The 23,908-nt window shown below is 46.5% G+C and overlaps 1 protein-coding gene across 3 annotated transcripts in view; it reads left to right on the top strand.

Moving 5' to 3' along the window:
* The window catches only part of CAPRIN2 (caprin family member 2), a 32,405-nt gene extending 18,619 nt beyond the window's left edge, over window positions 1-13,786 (top strand). For 2 of the 3 annotated variants that reach the window (XM_063929181.1, XM_063929180.1), the window contains exons 8-22: window positions 29-72; window positions 489-746; window positions 1,668-1,724; window positions 3,583-3,690; window positions 4,577-4,708; window positions 5,635-5,710; window positions 6,232-6,281; window positions 6,536-6,670; window positions 7,034-7,132; window positions 7,592-7,741; window positions 8,097-8,274; window positions 8,808-8,969; window positions 9,433-9,533; window positions 11,481-11,547; window positions 12,851-13,786. In XM_063929181.1, the coding sequence (XP_063785251.1) occupies window positions 29-72; window positions 489-746; window positions 1,668-1,724; window positions 3,583-3,690; window positions 4,577-4,708; window positions 5,635-5,710; window positions 6,232-6,281; window positions 6,536-6,670; window positions 7,034-7,132; window positions 7,592-7,741; window positions 8,097-8,274; window positions 8,808-8,969; window positions 9,433-9,533; window positions 11,481-11,547; window positions 12,851-13,413 (2,180 nt within the window). In that variant the 3' untranslated portion in view covers window positions 13,414-13,786. The remainder of the gene's footprint in view (window positions 1-28; window positions 73-488; window positions 747-1,667; window positions 1,725-3,582; window positions 3,691-4,576; window positions 4,709-5,634; window positions 5,711-6,231; window positions 6,282-6,535; window positions 6,671-7,033; window positions 7,133-7,591; window positions 7,742-8,096; window positions 8,275-8,807; window positions 8,970-9,432; window positions 9,534-11,480; window positions 11,548-12,850) is intronic. The other variant, XM_063929182.1, reaches the window with a different exon arrangement.
* Window positions 13,787-23,908: the final 10,122 nt, after the last annotated feature.

The raw sequence follows: 23,908 nt of genomic DNA on the forward strand, positions 1-23,908 counted from the left end.
AGGGATATAATTACTTTTTCTCTTCTAGAGTCCTACGTGGAATATGTGAAAACGGATACACAACACCGTGGGGTAATGACAGGATATGTACATTACTTGCTATGAATGTGCTGTAAGTTATAAGTGTATTCTAACACTGGCCACCTTCTACAATGGCTCCTCATAAACTGCTCATCCAGTGGCCCTATGCAGCAGCACTTGTTATATTTGGCCTGGTTGCTTGGTGCCATCAGCATGTTGCTGACTGCAGGTGATTTTGGAAGTATCGCATGACGGGCTCTCATCCAATCCAAATATTGGGTTTCTTGCCCCCCACAATCATTAGCTATTATGGGCTTCCGTTGCCCTCATCTAGATTGGGCCTTTGTAGTGTATGGGCTCTGCTCATGACATAAATTCCCAGCACAAAGGTGACCGGACTATTCTATATTTGTTTACCTCTTAGATAATGCTCTAATACTATTAACGTTTCTCTTAACCATTCCTAGATTTCTGTGCGGTACTGCTTGCCAAAAAATGATCAGATGGTAAAAGCGCCAGAAGTACAGAAACCAGGAGAGGTCAAATCCATCAGGCCAGAGCCAATAAAGGCATGGCCGGTGACTGCTACTGTGAAGCTCCAGGAAACAAAGAGGTGGCTTCCTACCCCCTCCGTGACACTGCTCACCAAACCCTGGGAGGCTCAGAGTGCCCCTCAGCCAGCACCCCCTCAGCCCAAGGGTTTTGTACTGGAGCCGCCAAGGGAGGTAATGTCTAGCAGTGCACCGGTCTGCGGAAGATGCTGTTTGTAGGGTCTGTGGCTATGTACTAAGACTTGGGGAAAGCGGATGAAGATAAAGTACTAGCTAGTTAGCTCCTAACTGTCATGTTAAAGGCTGTGTTTAAAAAAATATCAGGAGCTGATTGGCTGGTGCTTTCTCTGTCCACTTTGTCGCGTCAAAGCTTAGTACATAGACCCCTAGAGTCTTATGACTCAACATCTTGTCCTTGTTCCACTACCAGAAGTTGTTCCCCCAAGATTCTGTTTTTGGTCCTCTGGTCTCCCTCTATACTTCTCCTAGTTGAGCTCATCAGCAATTTGGACCACCAATATGACCTCTATGCTGATACTAGAATCTCTCTCCTCCTCTGACCTCTGCCTCTCTCCTCACTTGTATCTACAGTTGTCTCTTTGCTATTACCTCCTGGAGCTTTCTTAAATTGAATATATCTAAGGGGCCTATTTATCATTGAATATTTGCAGCATATCCCCGGAATACACTGGTTTTAAGGGTAGCATACCCGCAAATTGCCGCCTTGCCCCAGGTGACAAACATCCTTATTTCGGACCTTTAGTCTCACCATCTCTTCTATCCTGCAAGTGCGCTGTCGGGGAATTATCTTTAACACTACCCTCTCCTTCAAGCCCATATTTGGTCAATACCCAGTTATATCAGTTCCACCTTCAAAATGCTTCCAGGATCAGACCCGTTCTCCTCCTGGAAGAAACAGGTGCCAGGCTTACAACTGGGAAAGCTCTTCATGTTGAGTAAAAGGTGTAAATACTTGTCTTGGCTGAAACCGTAAACTCCTATACAGGCTATTAATACGTTTTCTGCTTACACTGAGATTACAGGTTGAAATGATTGTGTCAAAACATCACATATTAAATGTAACTTTAATTCCAGAGACGTGAACGGGGTCCAAGACTTCAACCAGAAATAAAGCCTGTGGCCCAGACTAAGGTGGGTTATAAGCTTTCAGGGTGAAATGCATTTGTTGAGGGCACTAGGGGGTGAGACGCAAACAAGTACCCTTCACACATCCACCCTATAACCCCGAATTATCCTTTTTTTCTTTTTCTTTTTTTTATTACCCTGCATAGGAGAATCTGCTCCTTGAAGGACTGCTCAACCTTCGTCTCCTGACTTTAGCTTACCTTCATTGCTGCTTTCCCCAGCCCAGTTTGTATTCCAGTAGACTGAGGGTTATTGAGAATTGCAATACTGCTGTGTTCCAAATGGGCAATTTAAATTCCTCCTCTGCCATCTCATAGGGTAGCAGTTGTCAGTAAAGGTGACCGGTAACTTTATTTGCAATCATAGGTGCCCAATGGAAGTGTAGGACCAGTCTGATCTTGCACATTTGCTGGAGTTGACAATAGGTGTTGCACAATCTACTTGGGCATCCATCAAGGGTCAAGCTGTGGTTCATATTGAAAATCCCACGAGACAATATAAGGGGAGAGATACCTAGTCCCTAGGACAGGGAGGATAGCTTCCAATAGTAGGATGAATGCTTTGCTCATCCACATTGGGCTCCTGCATCCTGGCAATAGATGACTGGGTGGCTTCAGGATCTTAAAATTCTGAAGATACTTTCAAACGCCTAGATGTCATGTTTCCCCTTTTAGACAGGCCTTCTGTCTTGGGAACTCTCCAGAAGACATAACTGGCTCTGTTATGGAGACCATGCTGTAGGCACAGAAGCCCACTACCCCAGGTGTAGCATGGAAGTGTTCTTGGCCAGATGTTTTCCTAGGTCATGCTCCTTATTCTCCATAGCTCTGGTGGCTGTGCAGCATGTGAAGGAGATGACATTGGTTAGAAATATTGGACACCATATAAACATAACAAAAGTATATCATTGGAGTGGAATCTAGGCTGTACGTCCCTGAGTGCCCCCCATTTGCAACACCCTTTTATGTTTGTGCAGCAGGCTTCGAAACAAAGACTTCCATGCGGCTTCAGTCAAGCCTTTGGTTGTTATATGGTTTCACATTGTTCAGAATCTAAGGTTACATTATAAGGCATGAGAAGTCATGTGATGCCACTTCCATTCTCCTGTCCTATTAATGCTGGCTGTGGGACATCCTACAAAGCAACCCCAAACTGTAGACTGTCCCAAAGTCTTTCTGATAAATCCTCTTCTAGGTTGGAGGAAGATGCAGGTCAACACACCTGGGTTTGTGGTGCTTTTCTAGCCTCCTTGCTGGGTGACTGGGAGCTGAGGGGTTAGGACTTGCTGGCTTTGTTCTTCCTACAGCCATGGAGAAAGTTCTTCTACAGTAAATATAAATCTCTCTAGAGGGTGCATTATTCTTCATGTTAAAGTGCTACAATTGAGAAACCTGCTGGAGCCCTTTATCAGAGCTTCAATAACTGTCACTCCACCAGTTCTGTGCTTTTTTTTTTTTTCCCCTTCCTATTTGGCCAGCTTGTTAAATTGTCATAGGCAAAATGTCTTTGAAGCTCACAATACATGAAACTACAAATCTCTGCTGTGTTCCTGTCTGCCAAATGTCACTGGGTCCAGGGTTCTGGGACTACTGTTTATCACTAGGACATGTGGTGTGATGGATCTATTTAAGCTTCCCAAAAGCTATTGTTACCATTGTACACCTAGGTAGTTGCTGGATGATTCCCAGAACCCCATTTGGGAATGTTGCTAGAAATTAGTCTCCAATGTTTTGGACCACGCTCCTGTTCATATCAATAGCCAAATGGAATATTCCCCCAGTGACCTCTTGTAATCCTTGCTAATATTTCAACACAATGTTACATCCCTACTTAAACTATATTTGTGATATCCCTGTTCCTTTAGGATCCTAAAGTGCTGCCTGTGGAAAATGGGCAGGCTCCGGTGAAGAAAACAGACATTCCTGTAGCCATCTCTGCCAATCACTGCTCTCCATCTTCCACCAATGTACAGGTCAGCTGACAATGGTCATGAGATGGGGTAGTTCATTGAACATATCTGCCTTAGTTTATTTTATGTTTTATTTTGTAGGGGTGGTGGGTAATTAAGTGAAGACACGAGTTTAAAACTGGTTTGTTAAAGATGCCCTAAGGTCATGTCTTAAAGCTGCAATTCCATGAGAATGTCTAGTGAGTGTTCATCCCTCCCAGTGCACTTTCACTTCTTCTAGTGGTATTGGTTCAGCTTAGTCATTTGACTGCCTTGGCAGCCAGTCACCTGACATGAGGTGAGCAGAGAGGCTTTGGAACACCCCTCTTCCATTTGCATTACCAGCCCAATTTGCCCTTTCTGCCATTTGGATCATGTGACTTCCTTGTTTTCCCAAGTAGGGAATCGTATTATATTTGCGTCAGAACTTCTGTGTTGAAATGCAAATTTTTTCACCTAAAACGGATTATCGAGAAGGGGGCATTAGACATAAGTAACTTACAGGGCATCTTAGTACAGTTGGCTTTATACAAAACAAGTGCAGTGGGTATATGGAATTGCAGCCCCTTGGCTATTTTAAGGGGTCTATTTATGAAGCAGTAGAGAAGTAAGCCAGTTTTGGAGTTGCCTATAGCAACCAGTCAGCATTAAAGGAATATCTCATTTCCATACTATACAACTGTATGGAGCAACTGATTGGTTGCCATGGGCAACTTCTCCAGTCTCCCTTCTCCACTCTTTTCACTGCTTCATGAATACACCCCAATGAGCTGCTGAAATGAAAGAAAAGCCCAATATTGTCTTAATTGTACAAACTTGATTCTTTATTACTCGGCCCCTCCCCGTGTGTTTAATTAGAGGCACATTAGCACAGTTCATCTGTAACATGCGCCTATTCCTGTCTCTGAAGCCTCAGCGGATGCAGTCACAGCCGGCCACGGAGTTCTGCTATTCACCGACTTTACCGAAGGATCCGCAGCTGAGGAAGCAGAGGCTGGAGGCGCTTATAGATGAAATCAAAGGAACCTACAACTTCATGCAGGTGAGTCCGTGACATCCCTGGACAGGAGGTGCTGTAACCTATAGACCCTAAAGCTGATGCAGGATTTATAGCACCATCTATGGTCTGGATAAGTTCCCAGATACTTATTGTAGCTCTGAAATTGTTTATTTCTTCCTGGTACTATTAGACTTATTACTCCAAATAGGTGCTGCGGGCGCCAGAGTACCACCCTATATATGGCTCTGCCGGACACTTATGTTCTAATTCAGCACACACTAATATATCTATGAAGGGATGAGCGATCCAGGGCTGAGCGTTGTAATATAAGCAGGGATGTAACTAGCTGCAGTGCGCTGACCGCTGTGCAGAAGATGAGCAATAACTTTGTGCGGGATGGATACGTAATCCTCGCGGACAAGATGGCGGATGTCAATATCCCAGCCGCTGCGTCCTGCCTGCCAGAATGCCGGCAGCGGGGTGAGTGCTACAAGTCCCCTTGCGGGCTCATCACGCTGCAGGCTCGGCCACAGTTTATATTCTCTCTATGGGGGTCGTGGACACCCACAAATGGGAATAGCCCTGGCGAGCGCTGTCTGCATTCCCGGCTGTCAAGAGTCTGGCGTCTGGATCCTGACAGCCGGGATATTAACTACATCCCCTTTGTGCTGCACACATTTAGTCATGAATGACGCTCTCAGTATTATAGATTGGAACTGAAAAGGGGGTAAAATCAGTAGGAAACAAGGATGTACAGTAAGTGAGCTGAAACCTTAAAGATAGGGGGTTTACGTACTGCACCGTGGAGAGAGATAAAGTACCAGCCAGTCTGCTCCTAACTCCCATGTTACAGGTTGTTTGAAAAATGACAGCAGCTGTTTGGTACTTTCTCTCTCCAAGGCTTGGTACGAGTGGAGAACAATGTTGTAAAATCTAATATGCACTAAACTTTCATTTTTTTTCTTTAGGACTCTTTGTTGGATTTTCAGTTTCCTTCTCCAGTTCCGGCCTCTACAAAGCCGCCGCCAGAACCGGCTCCAGAAGGTGTGTTTCAATCAGTCTTTGCTAGTGTTTAAAGTGCGCCTATTATAAGGTTACAGAGAATGTGACCAGTCACTGACTTGTAGCTATAGCTTCTGGTAGATGTATATTGCTCCCTATATATAGTCACAATGCTCTGCTCCACGAAACTCCAGGCAGCAGCATAACGTAATAATCCTTGGAGAAAGAACCAACCGGCTCCTAGCTGCCATGTTACAGGCTGTGTTTAAAAAAATGACAGTGGGGAGCTGATTGGCTGGTACTTGATCTCCGTCCAAGGCTTCGTACATCTCCCCTTGCGTTTGGGAGCCTTGGGTTAAAAAGTGTTTTGAGCAAAGCTAGTGCCTAGCCCCGCAGCCAGTGCTTGCCTTCAGGATCATCTGTATTCTCACTGCCAGGACCCTGACCGTATCCTTTCTGTGGCTCTTCAGGACATAGCATTGTTCAGAAGTTTTGGCAAGTTCTGTCCTTGCGTTGTACGGTGCCCTGTAAACAAGTGACTGTTTCTCTATGTATTATTACAGTGCCAGCTGACACCACTGACAAACAGGTGCCTATTGTGCAAGCTGAAAAGGTAACGGATGTCCTGATGTTGGGTTTAAACTTCCTTCATGTCTTAATCCTTGTTCTGAGCATTATTCCTTCGATAGCTGTGCCCAACTAAATGCAGAAGTGTAAGCAAGGCTTCAGTTGTCCTGAATGCTACAATCTGTGCAGTGAGGCGCTTAAAAGTCAGTCCCCCCAAAAAAGTGCCAGTTGGTGTGAAACTACAGCACAACTCTAGGCGGAACGTCTGCAGATTTGTGCTAAATTGCTCTGTGTTTGTAGGTTTCTCTCTCCCCAGTTTCCATGGAACCAAAGAGCGAGCCACTTTCTCTCTCCATGGAACCAAAGAGTGCGCCACTTTCTCCTGCCATCTCCGAACCTGCTGCTCCTCCAGCAACCACACCTTCACCTGTAAATGTACGTATGTTTGGAGATATCTGCATTAAATGTTTGGGTTTCAGAAAGGTACAAAATGTGTCGCATTGACCAGATTCCTGGTTTAGTTTGTCCACTGAGACCTTCTAACCAATGTGAGACTAATCCCATAAAGAGCCTTAATGTTGGGACACCTCCAGTTCATTAATTCTCGGACATTTATTAACATATGTTTGGGTAGCTGTACACAAGCAGGAGACATTGCCTCTTGCAGAAATTAAATCTTTTTTTTTTCTTCGCCTATCTTGTGTTAAAGGCTACAAAAACCTCTGATTTATACACCAGTTTAGTAGTCTATCCATGTTAACTATTAAAATGAGATTTTTTTCTTTGGTTTTTATACAGCATCCTGTTGCTCTGACCAATGAGGTGGAGAAATTACCAACCGAGCAAAAATATACAGCAGAATCTGAGCTAACGGAGCCGCAGCTAGAGAGAAACAAGGTGAGCTTGGACTTGGGCCCTATGTAGAACATTGCCTCTCTGTATAAGGGTTAGGCTTGAGGACCACTGGCCCTACACTTGGCACAGACCAAACTAGACCAGGGCATTACATTCCGATGCTTCAGCAATCGATAGGTTTCCTCAAAGTGGCAGTGGTCAATAGATCAAGGGTGTGAGGAGACTATGGACTACTACATAAAGCTCCTTAGCTATTGGCATCAAAGCATAGACATGGGTGCAGGATGGTGTGTATTGAAACCATTGACGCCCCCACACACACGGACTTGCACTTGCACCAGGGATGGGTATTTTGGATGCTAACGGTGTTCTTTATTTCTATCCATTCTTCCCAAAGCCTGTGGGTAACCAGCCTTAGGGTGATCCATATTTATTTTTTTTGTGATGACTTGGAACAGTAATTTCTTAATGTAAATCCGATATGTTTGTGTGTAATTTCAGACACCTGTGCCTCTGCCCAGTCCCCAGCTCCAGTCTCCGAAGACCCCAACAAACACCTCGCTCCTGCAGTTGCAGCGGGAAGGAACTCCCTTGTTGGCCAGGAGCCCCCCAGTCTCCTCCCACTCGTCACCATTCCCAGGCATGCAGGCTGTAAGTATCTCCGTATGGGCTGGTGGAGTCGTTACTGGATCTGGGTTTTGTGGCGGAGAAAGCCGGAAACCACTGACCTGAGGTTTATTCCACCCTCAACGCAATTTGTGTGTGATATGTCGCTTCTTGGATATATGTAGAGAGATCCTTGTATAGGTATGTCATGTGCAATAGTCTGAGGAAGCAGAGAATGGATGGAACTGTGCACTAGTAATGTACTGTAGTTGCTAGCAATAATCCTAGTACGTGGAAGGCTGTGTTAAGATATGTGCTATTGGGGCTCTCCCTCCCCAAGCCTTCATGTCACCATTATTATGTTCCACTGTGTCTTATACTGCACCATTTATACCCTCAGATCTTTAAAGTGAATGCTCCGTTGCCATTGCGTAAGGAGTCGGAGATTAGGGAGGAGCTGCTGTATCCCCTGGACTACCAACAGACCTTCAGCACAGCAAGCACACAAACTGCTCCCCATGGCTACCTAGATGGGAATGGTGGTGATCAGCAGGTGCTGCCCCAGGAGACCTTTATCTGTGAGTGAGAATACAGGCGCTCTAAGCACAGGTGTATTTGGGGGTCACCAGGTATCGTTGCAGCAGACATGTCACTAGTGGATGGAGGGGGTCACTATTGTGCAGTCCCATCTGCTCCCCCTTCTCCAGCTGGCCATCTTTATAATTGGGCTTACCCATACGATCCCTTTAAACCGGGACACATGAATTACACCGGTTCTGTGGCTGATTAAAACCTGTGTTTCCCGGTTTAAAGGGATAGTATGGCAAGCCTATATATAGGTGTCCTGTGATGTGGTTTGTCCGCTCCTATGTTAAACTACAGGAAACAAATGTCCTGAGGGTTCATGTATTAAGCGGTGAAAAGAATGGAGAAGTTGCGCATAGCAACCAACTGCCATTAGATCAATAACATTTATCAAGTACATTCTATAAAATAATAGGCTGGCTGGTTGCTATGGGTAACTTCTCCACTGATACTCCCCTCTTCACTTCTTGATAAATTAACCCCCTGGTCCCTTATTTCATGACCTTTCTTCTCTGCCTTCTATAAGCACCTTCCGTCAGCAATGGAAGCATGCCTTGTTATACATCCAGTCCCAACCTCGTGCCTCGCATGCCTCAGCAATGCTTGACCACCCGCAGTGGGACCATCAGAGGAACCAGCCGCGGGGGACGTATAATGACCAATGGGTATCGCTGCCAGACTATTAAAGGTAAAGACAATGTATCCCTGTGGTGGAGGACAACTTGGTCTATTAAACTAAATACCTGCATATTAGACTTGTGCTTTACCTGGTTACCTAGCAACACATACGGTCATGTAAGCAGAGCAAGATGTGGCACCTTAGAGCGGTGGTTCTCCCGTACCCTTACAGGTCATGTTTTTTGGATTTCTTTAAGCATGCACAGGTAATTGGTTGCTTAGGAATTAGCCCACCTGTTTCCACATGTAGAAATCCTGAAAACATGACCTGTTGGGGTACTTGGTGACTGGAGCAAGAGACCTAAATCAAAACACTCATTGCTTCAAAGGGGGTGCTACAAAACGTAGGCCTTATGTTACATGTATGTTATGTCGAAATCTTGACTGCAAACTATCCTGACGTTCTGCCTGCATACGGATACGGACTCCTTTCTTAATATTATACATCTTTTTTTCATTTTCTTTTTTTTAAGGAACAGAGCCTTATAGAGGGCCCCAGTGTGTCTCCAGTGGACATTATGGGCACGCCCCCTGCCCGGGTCGTGATTATCCAGTTACACCATTCATACCGCGGGTAAGATGATATAACAGTCGGGTCATGCATTCTGCTATTGGTCTGCGCTGTAGAGACTTAAATGTAACGCTTTGTGGGCTATGTAATAGTTTGAGAGGAGAGGACTCTGATTTTTGGGGAGATCAACTCTAAAGCTGCAATCGATTAGTCAAATGTATAATGAATTATATTTATTATAATGAATTGCTACTTTAAATATACATTCCATCTTTCCATAACCTCAGAACCTATTACATAACCACCGCTGTGGTCAGTAGTGACTGACGCGGCTTACCTGGTCATGCGTTTCTTCGGGTCCCTTTTTACTGATGTGGGCTTAAGAAGTAGTTGTGAAACCGGTCACAACAGATGGTGATTCTGCACGATATTTGTAGGCGCAATTATTTTGCCATCAACACATGGCTTGTAGAAGCATTGCCCTTCTAGATATCAGGCAGAAACATGATCCAAAGTGATGGGTTTTACAACACGGCTCTTCATAAATCCCCTAGGTCAGTGGTTCCCAAACTTTTTGGAGTAATGGCACCATAGAGTATCAGAATTTTATTCACAGCACCCCATAGCCAAAAAAATTTTAGCGAGAAATTTTTGAATAAATATTAAATTGTTTATATATCGTATTTAGGTTCCATTATGTGGTGAACAAGATTTGCTTCTGTTTGTCCACATATTTTATGTCTGGCAGCCACCAGCACTGGTTTTTCCTATTACATTGACCAGAAATTTTGATTGGTCCTTGACCACCAATCCAAGGCACCCCTGCAAGTGTGTTAATGTCTAATTATCTTAAAAGAATTGGAGTCTCAGTTGCGATGATATTCAGCATATAGAATTTATTAAATAAGAGGCCACGCCTACATTTTCTGCGCAGAGAAACGTGACCCAAGACAGACTTCATCGATGAGACCTGTGCCTTCAGGGCATTTCAGGCTTACATATATAGTACATAATTACAAAATTCCTAACTGATCAATGGGGTGTGTATTCAGATAACAAGGGGATTATAGATTGGTTGATGGGCAGTAATAGGAAGTCCCAAATATGGTTATCTGGGCTAAATGTAATGTCTGATCTTCTCCTGAAGATGGCAGCCTGGCTCCATGAGTCTTGGATCTCCGTCCCATTCACATCAATAGGGCTTCTCAATAGGCTTTGTCAGCAAAGAGGTTATTCTTGTTCATTATGGCAAGTTTGTCCAAGACAAAAGTCCATCAGATACTCACCATCATGTCCCCCTCCTTCTGGCATAAAAACCTCATAAAATGTCATTAAGTTCTGGTTATCTAAACACAAGGGTCTTTATTTAGACACATATGCTCTTAGTCATAAACTAGGACAAAGGTTGACAGAAAACCACACTTGTAGGAGAATGACCATTATGGGAATTGAAGTACTAGTTACAGATATTTAACCAAGTTTAAAAGCGCAATTTCTGAGGCAATACAGATGTATATTTGATTTTTCTCCATCACAAGTGTTCTGAGGCACCCCAGGATGCCTAGGCACATAGTTTGGGAACCACTGCCCTAGGTGCTGTTTTGAAGTGACTTGGCTAAGGTTGGGGTACCAGGCTAATGTTCTAAAGGGTGTACTTGGGGTATGGTGTAACAAAGCCTAGGATAGGGGTCTACCAAATTGGCTGCATATAAAATGATACTGAATCCACCAAGGCGGTGAGCAGCTGTCCTGATGGCACAGGCAGTGTAATCTGTATCTAACAGGTGGGAAGTCACAGATTATACCCAGTGTCCTGGGAGGATATTCCTGAGCTCCCCTGTTATCAGGCCTTGGCGCTGAGCTGTGCTTGGTGCCCTTACTGTTAGACAGGTATTGGAGATGGTCGCCTTATTCCCAATCTATGAATAGACAGGAGGCTGTGAGTAGGTTGTACCTGTTGTAAGACTCTGCGTTCTGATACTGAAACCTTTCTTTCTCTCACCCCCCCAGGATACTAACTCCTATCTGTGCCATAGGAGGGGTTCTGTGACTCCAGGTACTCGCACAGCTTCTAGAAGTGAGTGTTATTGTAACTGGCCTGTGTAAGGACCATGTCGTGTTGCTTTCCTAGCACTGTGGCTGGAGCCCTAAGAGCAAGTGACTCCTGTAATGGTCTAAGGGGCAGATGTACTTAGCCATGTGGAGAGATTACAAACCAATCTGCTCCTAATTCTGTTTTATTTCAATCCGTCTGTAACATAGTTAGGGGCTGTTGCATTGATCGGGGGGTGCTTCTCTATCTAAAGATACTGGTGGCTCTAGTAGACTTATGGCGAATGATTTGATTAATGGACCGGATATAGCAGATGGGGAACAGGTGAAGGATAGCTATCGGTCACGGTGAAGGACCGAGACATGAAGGGGGTCACCAAAAGCAATTAGCGGTGGCTACCCCATCCGGCAGTACGATACACCAGCAATAGTCCCGCTGCAGATAGTCACAGCAGTTTGGTCCGTTTGTATCTTGAACACCATGAGCAGTTTTGGTTTTTCCTTCATTCCAAACAAGTCCTAAATGTATTTGCTCTGTAAACAATTTGTATGACGCACGAGACTGGCTTCTGAGGACTGCTGGCTTTCACTTTTCGCCAATGTCTCAATGGCCATCTCAAGATGGGGTTATGTTGGCTCAAACTGAAAAATTGGCATTTGTAGAATCTATCACATTTTGTAGTATCCATAGCAGCCTATGGAATCTGCGGTGCAATGTGAGGATGGAGAGGACCACAGGAGGAAGGTACATCATTGCTTGATGGTCTCTTGCAGCTGGCACCATTGTCCATGGCTGTGGCCCCTCCCATTTCCTACACTGGAAGTCTCAGCGGAGGGTCACTGATGATCCAGACATGGAAAATGTTGCTCAGTCCAGTGGTGCATCAGGTTGGTTTCTGGTGGGAAAGCGGACACCTAATCTCCCTCTGTAGAGACTGCTATTAGTCATTAAGGAATAACTGGTTGGCACTGAATTGCTTATGATCTGAGGCTGCACAATACTAGAAGTTAATGTTTATTGTATGCTTTTGGAATGGAATACTTTACGCCATCCATGATCACCCTCTAGCAGCTGCTGGTAAGAACAATGTGTAGTGGTTGGGTGCATGAAGACCTTCTGCAGACCAATGAAGGTGCCTTTTATGTCCAAAATTGCATTTGCTTCTAGCTTGAGAGCTTTTTGGGTTCTTCAGGATAGTAGGGAAAGTCCCATTCTAGAGCTGCCCAACTAGAATGATTGTTTTTTTAGAACCAGGTTCCTAATGACCATACCACAAACTGCTTTAAGTTTTCTGCAGCTTCATGTAAAATGCTGTCTCCCCCTACAGGCTGGAGTGAATCATCGCAGCCCGGCAACCCAGAACGTGAGGACAGCATCTCCAGTATGGACTCTGGTCTGGGGGATTCCCGCAGTCTCACACCGGTGGATATGTCCATGAGCAGCCATGCTGCCACCATACTGCCAGTCCACGTCTACCCCCTCCCTCAGCAAATTAGGGTGGCGTTTTCTGCCGCCAGAACATCCAACTTTGCTCCCGGCTCCTTGGATCACCCAATTGTGTTCGACCTCCTGCTGAACAACCTTGGGGATACGTTTGACTTCCAAGTTGGGCGCTTCATGTGCCCGGTTAATGGCACCTATGTCTTCATATTTCACATGTTGAAACTGGCAGTCAACGTTCCGTTGTATGTGAACCTGATGAAGAACGATGAGGTTATGGTGTCTGCCTATGCCAATGATGGTGCGCCTGACCATGAGACAGCCAGTAACCACGCAGTTCTACAACTTTTCCAGGGTGACCAGATATGGCTACGGTTACACAGAGGCGCAATCTATGGCAGCAGCTGGAAATACTCTACGTTCTCTGGGTACTTGCTGTACCAGGATTGACTGGTCGGTAGATGGCATTAGCTGTACTGTTCATGGGTGATTGGGTCTTGGGTAACGTTGGCTTGATGAAAGACTGTACAGATTGGGACTGGACCTTGTGCTTCAATATCTACGTCTGAATCCTGTCTGGACTGAATATAATGTTGAAATGGCTTTAATTGGCCCCAGAGTTCTAGCCCTGTCTGCTATCGATCTGGTGACACTCCTGGCTGAATGTAGCGGTGGTGTGGACTGAGCCTGTCTGAGTGCTTCTCCCATTGCATAGCTCCTGGTGAGGGGAGAGTTTATTAGCAGTGTCACAGTGAGCCCTGGACATACAGAATATCATGTGACGTGACTGGTGCTGATGTGTAAATAAAAACACTGATTGCAATCCTTTGTCTTGTCTGTAAACCATTTAACAGTCATACAGGGGGTTCCTCATGCATTGCAGACATGGCATGCTGTGACATCCCATGGCTAGCTGCAGGCTGAGCACCATTGTGGATTGAGTTGGCAGCACCACCAAATATGGGTGGCGCTTATTTGGAGATAATAAAAAAAAATATATAATATATAATATATAATATATAATTAAAGCAAATCACAATTTATTAACCACTTGACAGAATATATATTTCTCCAAAAACCGCTCTGAAATTGTTGGTTTCTTTGGGTGAAGAACATGAATTTAACCCTAGCAAAAAATCATTTTAGTAAAAAAATAAAAAAAATAAAATATATTTTTTTTAAACATTGAACAGGAACATTGCGGCTTTCATTTTGGGGGGGGTTAATGTACACTTCCCCAGCGGCTGCTATTGTCCTGGCCAAACGGCAGTGATCGGCAGCACAGCAATCAGTAGGGGAGAGTGCAGGGCGGAAGAGAGACCTTCCGATTCCACTGACGGCAGCAGCGGAGGGAAGTTTCCCTTCCCTGCTGCTGCAAACGCACTTTACATGACTGGTTGCATCCTGTGCAACAAGGTCAGATAAAGCACTTGGGGGAATTCAAATGTTTCAAAGATCAGTTGGGTATCTGTTTTTCCTGTCTATTAGGGGGAAAACCGACCCCTAACTGACTTTTCAAACAATTGAATCTCCCCCCATAATATAGATTTGACAATGTTAAAACTAGAGCAGCCACATTGGAAATCCTTCTAGAGGCGGTCTCTTAATTCAATAAATCCAGTCAAAGATATGGGTGACAACCGTCTGGGTCATAGTTGCCTACCCTCCCTCATTCTGCAGGAGACTCCCTGAAATAGCAGCAATCGCCCTCACTCCCGGAATGGACCAGCAATCTCCCTGATTGCACCTTATCCCCATTATGCAGATGTTGCATTCTTTGGGGGGGGGGGGGGGAGAGAGAATCAGAGATGCATACATTCAAATGGGATCATCAGCGCCATTTCCCCGCATTGGTCATAAGGCACAATGATTCCTACGGCTACATGCATTTTATATAAGGTTTCTCCAGACCACTTGCAGTATATGGAAGCTCTTGCAAAACACAATTCACAAAACAATCCTGCAAAATATCAGTGAGTTTTCTTCAAGTATCTTACTAACTATGGGGCTCATTTACATCTGGATGTAAGTCATGTTTATGACACGGCTCTCAGATGTAGCAGTACACGTCCGCACTAATAGGCGTCACTTTCACATCTACCTGAAATGCATTTTCAAAAGTAGGCAAGTATGGTCTGGGTGCTTTAGAGCAAGGGTGGGGAACCTTCAGCCCTCCAGATGTTGAACTACAGATACCAGTATACCCTGCTATGCTACAGTGTTGTTGTTTGGCCATGCTAAAACTGTTGCAGGGCATGCTGGGATGTGTAGTTTAACAGCTAGAGGGCCGCAGCTTCCTCACCCCTGCTTTAGAGAATGAGAAAGTATTAATCAGAATTCTCAGCCTTTTGTAAGCACATTGAAATAATTAGGATATATGTAAAGTTTGAATCTGGGATAATACCCCTGGACATATTTGACCTAGTCAGAGGTATGCAGTCTGTGCAATTTGTTTGTGGAATCGTCTCACTTGGCGCCAGTAACCTGATGTGACAAGGGAATTAGATGAATCTTCTTTTTTTTTTAAGCTATTCCAGATATGAATGCAGAGTTCAAATAATATCCAGGGGTGTTGTCAGAAATGGTTAATGTTGGCACCACCACCATTGCATGAGTAATGGCAAAGTCGCAACATACTCTGCCCCCATATTGCCCTTCACAAGCCTCCCACTCCTTTGGTGGAACAATCGCGCTCTGTGCCCACGACCATTCTGTAGACTGTCCCACCCCACTCAGTCCTCTGCTCATTCCTGACTTCCTGCCCAGCATCCCCACCTAACTCTCCACACATTCCATTCCACTCTCTAAAGTACTTCCCAGTCCCCACATCTTACTCAGTCCTGTGTCCCACTCATCGGATTACCAATATCTCTATCCTCTTATGTTAACCAATGTCCTGCTCATCCCCCACTTCCCATTCATTACTCTCCTGCCACTGTACTCCCACTATCAAGTTTCAGTCTCTTGTCCAACTGCCACGTCCCACCTACTGGGATCATAGATAACTAGTGACCCCATACCTGACAACTTATACTTTCAATGTATGTGAGGACTAGCGTCTTGCACTACCCAGCTACGCAGACTGTTACATACACTGCATGTGCGTGTTCTACTCTGTATTCACTATGCAAAGACTGATCAACCATTAGGCTGCAGCCTAGGGCACCAGGACTCGGGGTGGGGGGGGGGCAGTTTGGGTGTCATACAGTTGGCAGCTTGGAAATAAAATAAAGACTCAGATTGCTATCCAGCCATGCTAATGTGTTTTGAAAGGTCTTGAAGGGACTAAGAAATGACTGGTGATGTGACATGTAACTTACTGCTGATACATTTTGCTGTGCCCAAGCATGGATATTCTTAAAACATGGACTGTTAGGGTGCCTTAGCATATATTAGGGAACCCTGGCCTAGAGCACCTGGAACACTTAATTAGGTCCTGGCAATTGTTAAGATGCTAATTCACAGGTTGTCGTCACTTACACAATCTCGCTACGCACCGGATGTGATGGTACCACATCCATGCTGCATGAAGATTACATCCTTTAAAGCAGGGGTGGGGAACCTCAGGCCCGAGTGCCGTATAAGGCCCGCAGAGCCACTTGATCCGGCCCAGCCAGCCTCACCTAGCTGGGTGCCCGCTAAAATGTTACTAGTGGGCACCTGGCTTCTTACCCTCAGTAGCAGCCGGAGGCAGGAGCTTACTCCTGAGCTCCGGCTGCCAGTTCTGGCACTGTGCGTGTGGTGTTATGGGAGAGATGTCATGACTTCTCTCCCATAGTTCTGAGGAACGAGCAGCCAGGCGGAGGGCAACTGTCTGGAAGCAGGAGCGGGGCTGGTGAGTATTGTGGTTTTTAATTTGTGTGTGTGTAAGCGTCGCTACTAGGGGGCATATCGAATGGGGCATAACAACTGACTGGCATATCTAATGGGGCATAAGTGACTGGGGGCATATCTACTGGGGCATAACTGACTGTAGGTATATCTACTGGAGGCATAACTACTAGGGCATATTTACTGGGGGCAGGATCATTTTTAAGTTGGTAATTTTTGTATGGCCCCCGAAGGATTTTATAAATATCCAAATGGCCCTTGGTAGAAAAAAGGTTCCCCACCCCTGCTTTAAAGGGTCACAACGTCCTTGCATTTTGTAGCTTGGCTGGTTTATCTCCTATTAACCTTGCGGTTAGTGATGGAAATCACAGGGTTAATAGAGGTGAACCTTGTGGTTCCTATCATAGGATACAATGTAGTGATTTTCGCCATAGACTTCAATGGAGGTTACCCACCACGGAAGTCTGTGTGGGTGGGTTTGATAGCGTAGCTGCTCACAGCCAATCAGCGTGCAGCACCTACAGGTGCGCTCTGCCTGCTTTTTCTAATGACAGGAGTTGCCCAGCTCCACTCAGTTGTGTAGCGGAAATGTGTTAAAACATACTGTGTCCACATACAGCTAGCCTCCTTTTGCATTAAACAGCCCTTCTAGTTGTGACATGCCGTATTATGACTCTGTAGCCATGAGCTCCCCCCCCCCCTATTTTCAGTTAAAATGCTTCTGCTGATTTAAAATGATAGTAACAAAGTGAAAGGAAAGATTGTTTCTTATGGCGCACAATAGAAAAAAGATGAATTATTTATAAAATATAACTTCTAATATTCATATTTTTTTTTAAATTATATGCAGCATTTTCTGTGTGCGGCTGTATTTGCAAAATACCATTCTACAGTGTTCCTGGAGAAGCATTTCATATGCAGATACAGCTGCGCACACAATATGGGCATGCTACATATAATTTTAATCAGCGGAAGATGCTTTTAGCATCATTTTGCAATAAGACACATTTGGACAGACTCATTACTACCAAGTTACCCAGCGTTTATGCATTAAGTATAACGCGACTTGCAGCGCATGAAGCATATATGTGGGCACATCTGTACTTTTTCTCATCCCATAGTGGTTCTGTTTTTCTGGGAGGTTTACAAAGTACCAGCATGTAGGTTTGCTGGGACTTTTTTTTTATAAACCCTGCACTCACTGCCAGGGGTGCTGGGGACAGCCCTGGACTTCAGGCCTGGCTTTGGGTGCTGGGGGGGGGGGGGTGACCCCTTTTATTTAATTACCCCAGCCAGTATGGTCTAGTTAGGGAGGGGGGGTGGGTTAATGTTACAGCCAATAGAAGCGTGTCTACTGTATCTGGCATTACCTCTCTTGCTAGAGGAGCACTGTGCCAGTTTAAAAAAAAATATATATATATTTTTATTAACTTATTTGGAACCTGGGCCCAAATCAGTGGCAGAACTACTGCCAGTGCAAGCAGTGCCTTGCACTGGGGCCTGAAGCCAGCGCGGCATGTAATGAGTCAAACTGACTCATTACATGCCGCTGCCTGCCGAGGAGCAGCTGCGCAGTGTAATTGGTGGAGGTGCTGCTGCTCTCTCTTTCACCATAGGCTGTCCTCCGCTGCTGGGAAGTGCATCCCAGCATTTACAGCGGCGGGGGGCAGCCTATGGTGAAGGAGAGGGACAGCAGCAGCAGCGCCTCCACCAATTACACAGCGCTGCTGCGGCTCCCTCCTCCTTCTCCCCTGCCTGGGATCATCATCCGCCATCAAGCTGCACCGAGGAGCCTGACTGCCAGCAGAGACAGTAAGTATAATCTTTTCTTTCTTTCTGTCATCTATCTGCCGTAATGTGTAAAAAAGGGGATGCTGTCTGCCGTAATGTGTAAAAGGGTCTCTACCTGGTGTAGTGGTGCTACTGTGCTGCGTAATTTGAATAATGGAGACTACTGTGCACCACTATATGAATTGGTATTATTTTGTGCCCACGCCCCTATATTTTTTGCGCGCACCTACGCACGGCCCCTGTTTTACATAGAGGGGGGTGGGGGCTCCGATGCCGTTTCTTGCACACAGTGCTAAAATGTCTAGTTCCGGCACTGTTGCTAGGTATCCACTTCCCTGGCCCTGAGCAGGTCCCCCTCCCCAGATCCTCTCCAGGGGTGAGGGGGTGGACTTGGATGGGATGGAAGCCCAAAGCATTTTGTTGCACCTGGGCCCATCGCTCGCTAGTTCCGCCACTGGTCCAAATGTATTCAACTTAAACAAGAGATAGGAGCTGATTAGCTGGTAATTTATCTAAGTGTCCTTTTTCAAACACAGCCTGTAACATGACAGGTAGGAGCTGGTTGGCTGGGACTTTATCCGTCTCCACTTTATCGCTTGTTAAGGTCTAATACATTTGGGACCAGGACTGGTTCTCAAAATACTGACTTCGTGCAGTTCTTCCCTGGTATTTGTTTTGAACCAGGAGCAGCTCAAAGAGCCCGGGGCTGGTGTCTCTAGACGTGCTGCTGAGAAAGGAGTCTGTTTGCAGAAATGATTCTAGGTAAATTTCAGGGATTAGCCTCAAATATTAAGTATCGGTGCAAAGTAAGAAGGAAGGAGCGCAGCCGGTATCTCCAATCGCCAATACCGGCTGCGATCCCTCCATTGCCTCCCACAGGTGCATCCTGATTGCGGTAGCCTATAGGCTTCACTTCGCAGTATGTAATTCTGACAGAGTCCCCCAGGAACCCTCTGCCGGAATAGCGGTTGCAATTCCGGCGCGGAGGCCCGGACACCCCGCTTGGCACATTGCAGGGATGAGCTCTGAAAGCCTGCGGCTGGGTGAATTCACCCGGTGTGATCGCATTCTGCAATGCAATCCTGGGTGCTAATATTGCGCCCAGATCGCATTGCAGATACGATCATTGTTAACTGGGCCCTTCTGTCTGAATGACATGTTCGGTGAATACTGTTCCCCGCCTTAAGCTGTAGCCAGGTGATAAGTGAGTAATGACCATGGGCTTCTGATTGAGCGACTGACACATTTCTGTGGTCTGGATGGCACAGTCCTAAACTGGTTCAAATCATTTCTCACAGGCAGGTCACAGAGAGTATCATCTGGATTATACTCATCACCACCAGTGCCATTGCCATGTGGTGTCCCACAAGTTTCTATACTATCCCCCATGCTTTTTGCAGTATACATGCTCCCATTTGGCGAAATAATCAGGCGCCATGGCCTGGTCTACCAATGCTATGCAGATGATGCACAACTGTACTTGTCCTTTGCTCAGGGCATTGATAACCCAATAGCAACCCTAGATGGCTGTCTAGCTGAACTCCTGGAGTGGATGAGCGCCAGTTGGCTGCGACTGAACCCGGATAAAACAGAGGTCCTTATGATACGACCGCAACATCAAAGGACAAGACTGCAGCATAGCCAACCAACTGGGCTTACACTCTGGGATTCAGAATAACAAACCACTGATCATGTGCGGAATCTTGGCGTTGTCCTGGATGGTGGCTTGACACTTAAACATCAGATATCAGCCACAATCAAATCCTCATTCTTTCACCTGAGGAACATAGCCAGAATCAAGCACTTCATTCCCTCAGAGGACATGCCAAAAGTCATACAGTACATGCATTTGTATCATCTCGATTAGACTACTGTAATACCCTCTACCTTGGTCTCCCAGCAAAAGAATTGCAGCGCTTACAGCTGGTGCAAAACACAGCTGCCAGGCTGTTACCCAACCAGCCCCGTTCTAGCCACATAACACCCATCCTCTACTCCCTTCACTGGCTGCCTGTACGATGGCGAATCATCTTCAAGATTGGCTTACTGAGTTTCAAAGCACTACATGACCAAGGCCCAAGGTACCTGAAACAGCTTCTGACCCCATACTGCCCCACTCGATTACTGCGATCTGTAGATGAAGGACTTTTAGCAGTACCTAGAATCTCCCGTAATTCCTCTGGGGGTGGAGCTTTTAGTCATGCGGCTCCGACTCTATGGAACTCACTTCCCCGCACAGTGCGAGAGGCCCCAACTATAGAATCCTTCAAAAGTAGACTCAAGACTTTCCTGTTTACTCAAGCACTTCCATAATGTCCCTTTTAGTATCTTCGTGCTTCTGTATTTTATGAAAATGTACTTCATTATTTTCTGTACTATATTATGCTATGTATCTGTTAAGCGCCTTGAGTCCTATTGGAGAAAGAGCGCTATATAAATAAAATTATTATTATTATTATTATTAATGGCCGGTCAGTCTCTGAACAAGTACGATGCTATTTAGCACTTGTGCAGGTGCGGGCTAGCTATGGTGGATGGGGGGGATAATGTTCTGCTTTACTCCTGCTGCTAATAGTGTTGTGCAGCCATAGTGCTATCAGCGCCGGCCTGTATACACTGTGAGAGAGCGAGGTACATCTTACACATCACAGCCAGCGCCGGCCTGTATACACTGTGAGAGAGCGAGGTACATCTTACACATCACAGCCAGCGCCGGCCTGTATACACTGTGAGAGAGCGAGGTACATCTTACACATCACAGCCAGTGCCGGCCTGTATACACTGTGAGAGAGCGAGATACATCTTACACATCACAGCCAGCGCCGGCCTGTATACACTGTGAGAGAGCGAGGTACATCTTACACATCACAGCCAGCGCCGGCCTGTATACACTGTGAGAGAGCGAGGTACATCTTACACATCACAGCCAGCGCCAGCCTGTATACACTGTGAGAGAGCGAGGTACATCTTACACATCACAGCCAGCGCCGGCCTGTATACACTGTGAGAGAGCGAGGTACATCTTACACATCACAGCCAGTGCCGGCCTGTATACACTGTGAGAGAGCGAGGTACATCTTACACATCACAGCCAGTGCCGGCCTGTATACACTGTGAGAGAGCGAGGTACATCTTACACATCACAGCCAGTGCCGGCCTGTATACACTGTGAGAGAGCGAGGTACATCTTACACATCACAGCCAGTGCCGGCCTGTATACACTGTGAGAGAGCGAGGTACATCTTACACATCACAGCCAGTGCCGGCCTGTATACACTGTGAGAGAGCGAGGTACATCTTACACATCACAGCCAGTGCCGGCCTGTATACACTGTGAGAGAGCGAGGTACATCTTACACATCACAGCCAGTGCCGGCCTGTATACACTGTGAGAGAGCGAGGTACATCTTACACATCACAGCCAGTGCCGGCCTGTATACACTGTGAGAGAGCGAGGTACATCTTACACATCACAGCCAGCGCCGGCCTGTATACACTGTGAGAGAGCGAGGTACATCTTACACATCACAGCCAGCGCCGGCCTGTATACACTGTGAGAGAGCGAGGTACATCTTACACATCACAGCCAGTGCCGGCCTGTATACACTGTGAGAGAGCGAGGTACATCTTACACATCACAGCCAGCGCCGGCCTGTATACACTGTGAGAGAGCGAGGTACATCTTACACATCACAGCCAGCGCCGGCCTGTATACACTGTGAGAGAGCGAGGTACATCTTACACATCACAGCCAGCGCCGGCCTGTATACACTGTGAGAGAGCGAGGTACATCTTACACATCACAGCCAGCGCCGGCCTGTATACACTGTGAGAGAGCGAGGTACATCTTACACATCACAGCCAGCGCCGGCCTGTATACACTGTGAGAGAGCGAGGTACATCTTACACATCACAGCCAGTGCCGGCCTGTATACACTGTGAGAGAGCGAGGTACATCTTACACATCACAGCCAGTGCCGGCCTGTATACACTGTGAGAGAGCGAGGTACATCTTACACATCACAGCCAGCGCCGGCCTGTATACACTGTGAGAGAGCGAGGTACATCTTACACATCACAGCCAGCGCCGGCCTGTATACACTGTGAGAGAGCGAGGTACATCTTACACATCACAGCCAGTGCCGGCCTGTATACACTGTGAGAGAGCGAGGTACATCTTACACATCACAGCCAGCGCCGGCCTGTATACACTGTGAGAGAGCGAGGTACATCTTACACATCACAGCCAGCGCCGGCCTGTATACACTGTGAGAGAGCGAGGTACATCTTACACATCACAGCCAGTGCCGGCCTGTATACACTGTGAGAGAGCGAGGTACATCTTACACATCACAGCCAGCGCCGGCCTGTATACACTGTGAGAGAGCGAGGTACATCTTACACATCACAGCCAGCGCCGGCCTGTATACACTGTGAGAGAGCGAGGTACATCTTACACATCACAGCCAGCGCCGGCCTGTATACACTGTGAGAGAGCGAGGTACATCTTACACATCACAGCCAGTGCCGGCCTGTATACACTGTGAGAGAGCGAGGTACATCTTACACATCACAGCCAGCGCCGGCCTGTATACACTGTGAGAGAGCGAGGTACATCTTACACATCACAGCCAGCGCCGGCCTGTATACACTGTGAGAGAGCGAGGTACATCTTACACATCACAGCCAGCGCCGGCCTGTATACACTGTGAGAGAGCGAGGTACATCTTACACATCACAGCCAGTGCCGGCCTGTATACACTGTGAGAGAGCGAGGTACATCTTACACATCACAGCCAGCGCCGGCCTGTATACACTGTGAGAGAGCGAGGTACATCTTACACATCACAGCCAGCGCCGGCCTGTATACACTGTGAGAGAGCGAGGTACATCTTACACATCACAGCCAGCGCCGGCCTGTATACACTGTGAGAGAGCGAGGTACATCTTACACATCACAGCCAGTGCCGGCCTGTATACACTGTGAGAGAGCGAGGTACATCTTACACATCACAGCCAGTGCCGGCCTGTATACACTGTGAGAGAGCGAGGTACATCTTACACATCACAGCCAGCGCCGGCCTGTATACACTGTGAGAGAGCGAGGTACATCTTACACATCACAGCCAGCGCCGGCCTGTATACACTGTGAGAGAGCGAGGTACATCTTACACATCACAGCCAGCGCCGGCCTGTATACACTGTGAGAGAGCGAGGTACATCTTACACATCACAGCCAGCGCCGGCCTGTATACACTGTGAGAGAGCGAGGTACATCTTACACATCACAGCCAGTGCCGGCCTGTATACACTGTGAGAGAGC

This window comes from Pseudophryne corroboree, chromosome 6, assembly GCF_028390025.1.
Source record: "Pseudophryne corroboree isolate aPseCor3 chromosome 6, aPseCor3.hap2, whole genome shotgun sequence".
NCBI classification, from domain to species: domain Eukaryota; kingdom Metazoa; phylum Chordata; class Amphibia; order Anura; family Myobatrachidae; genus Pseudophryne; species Pseudophryne corroboree.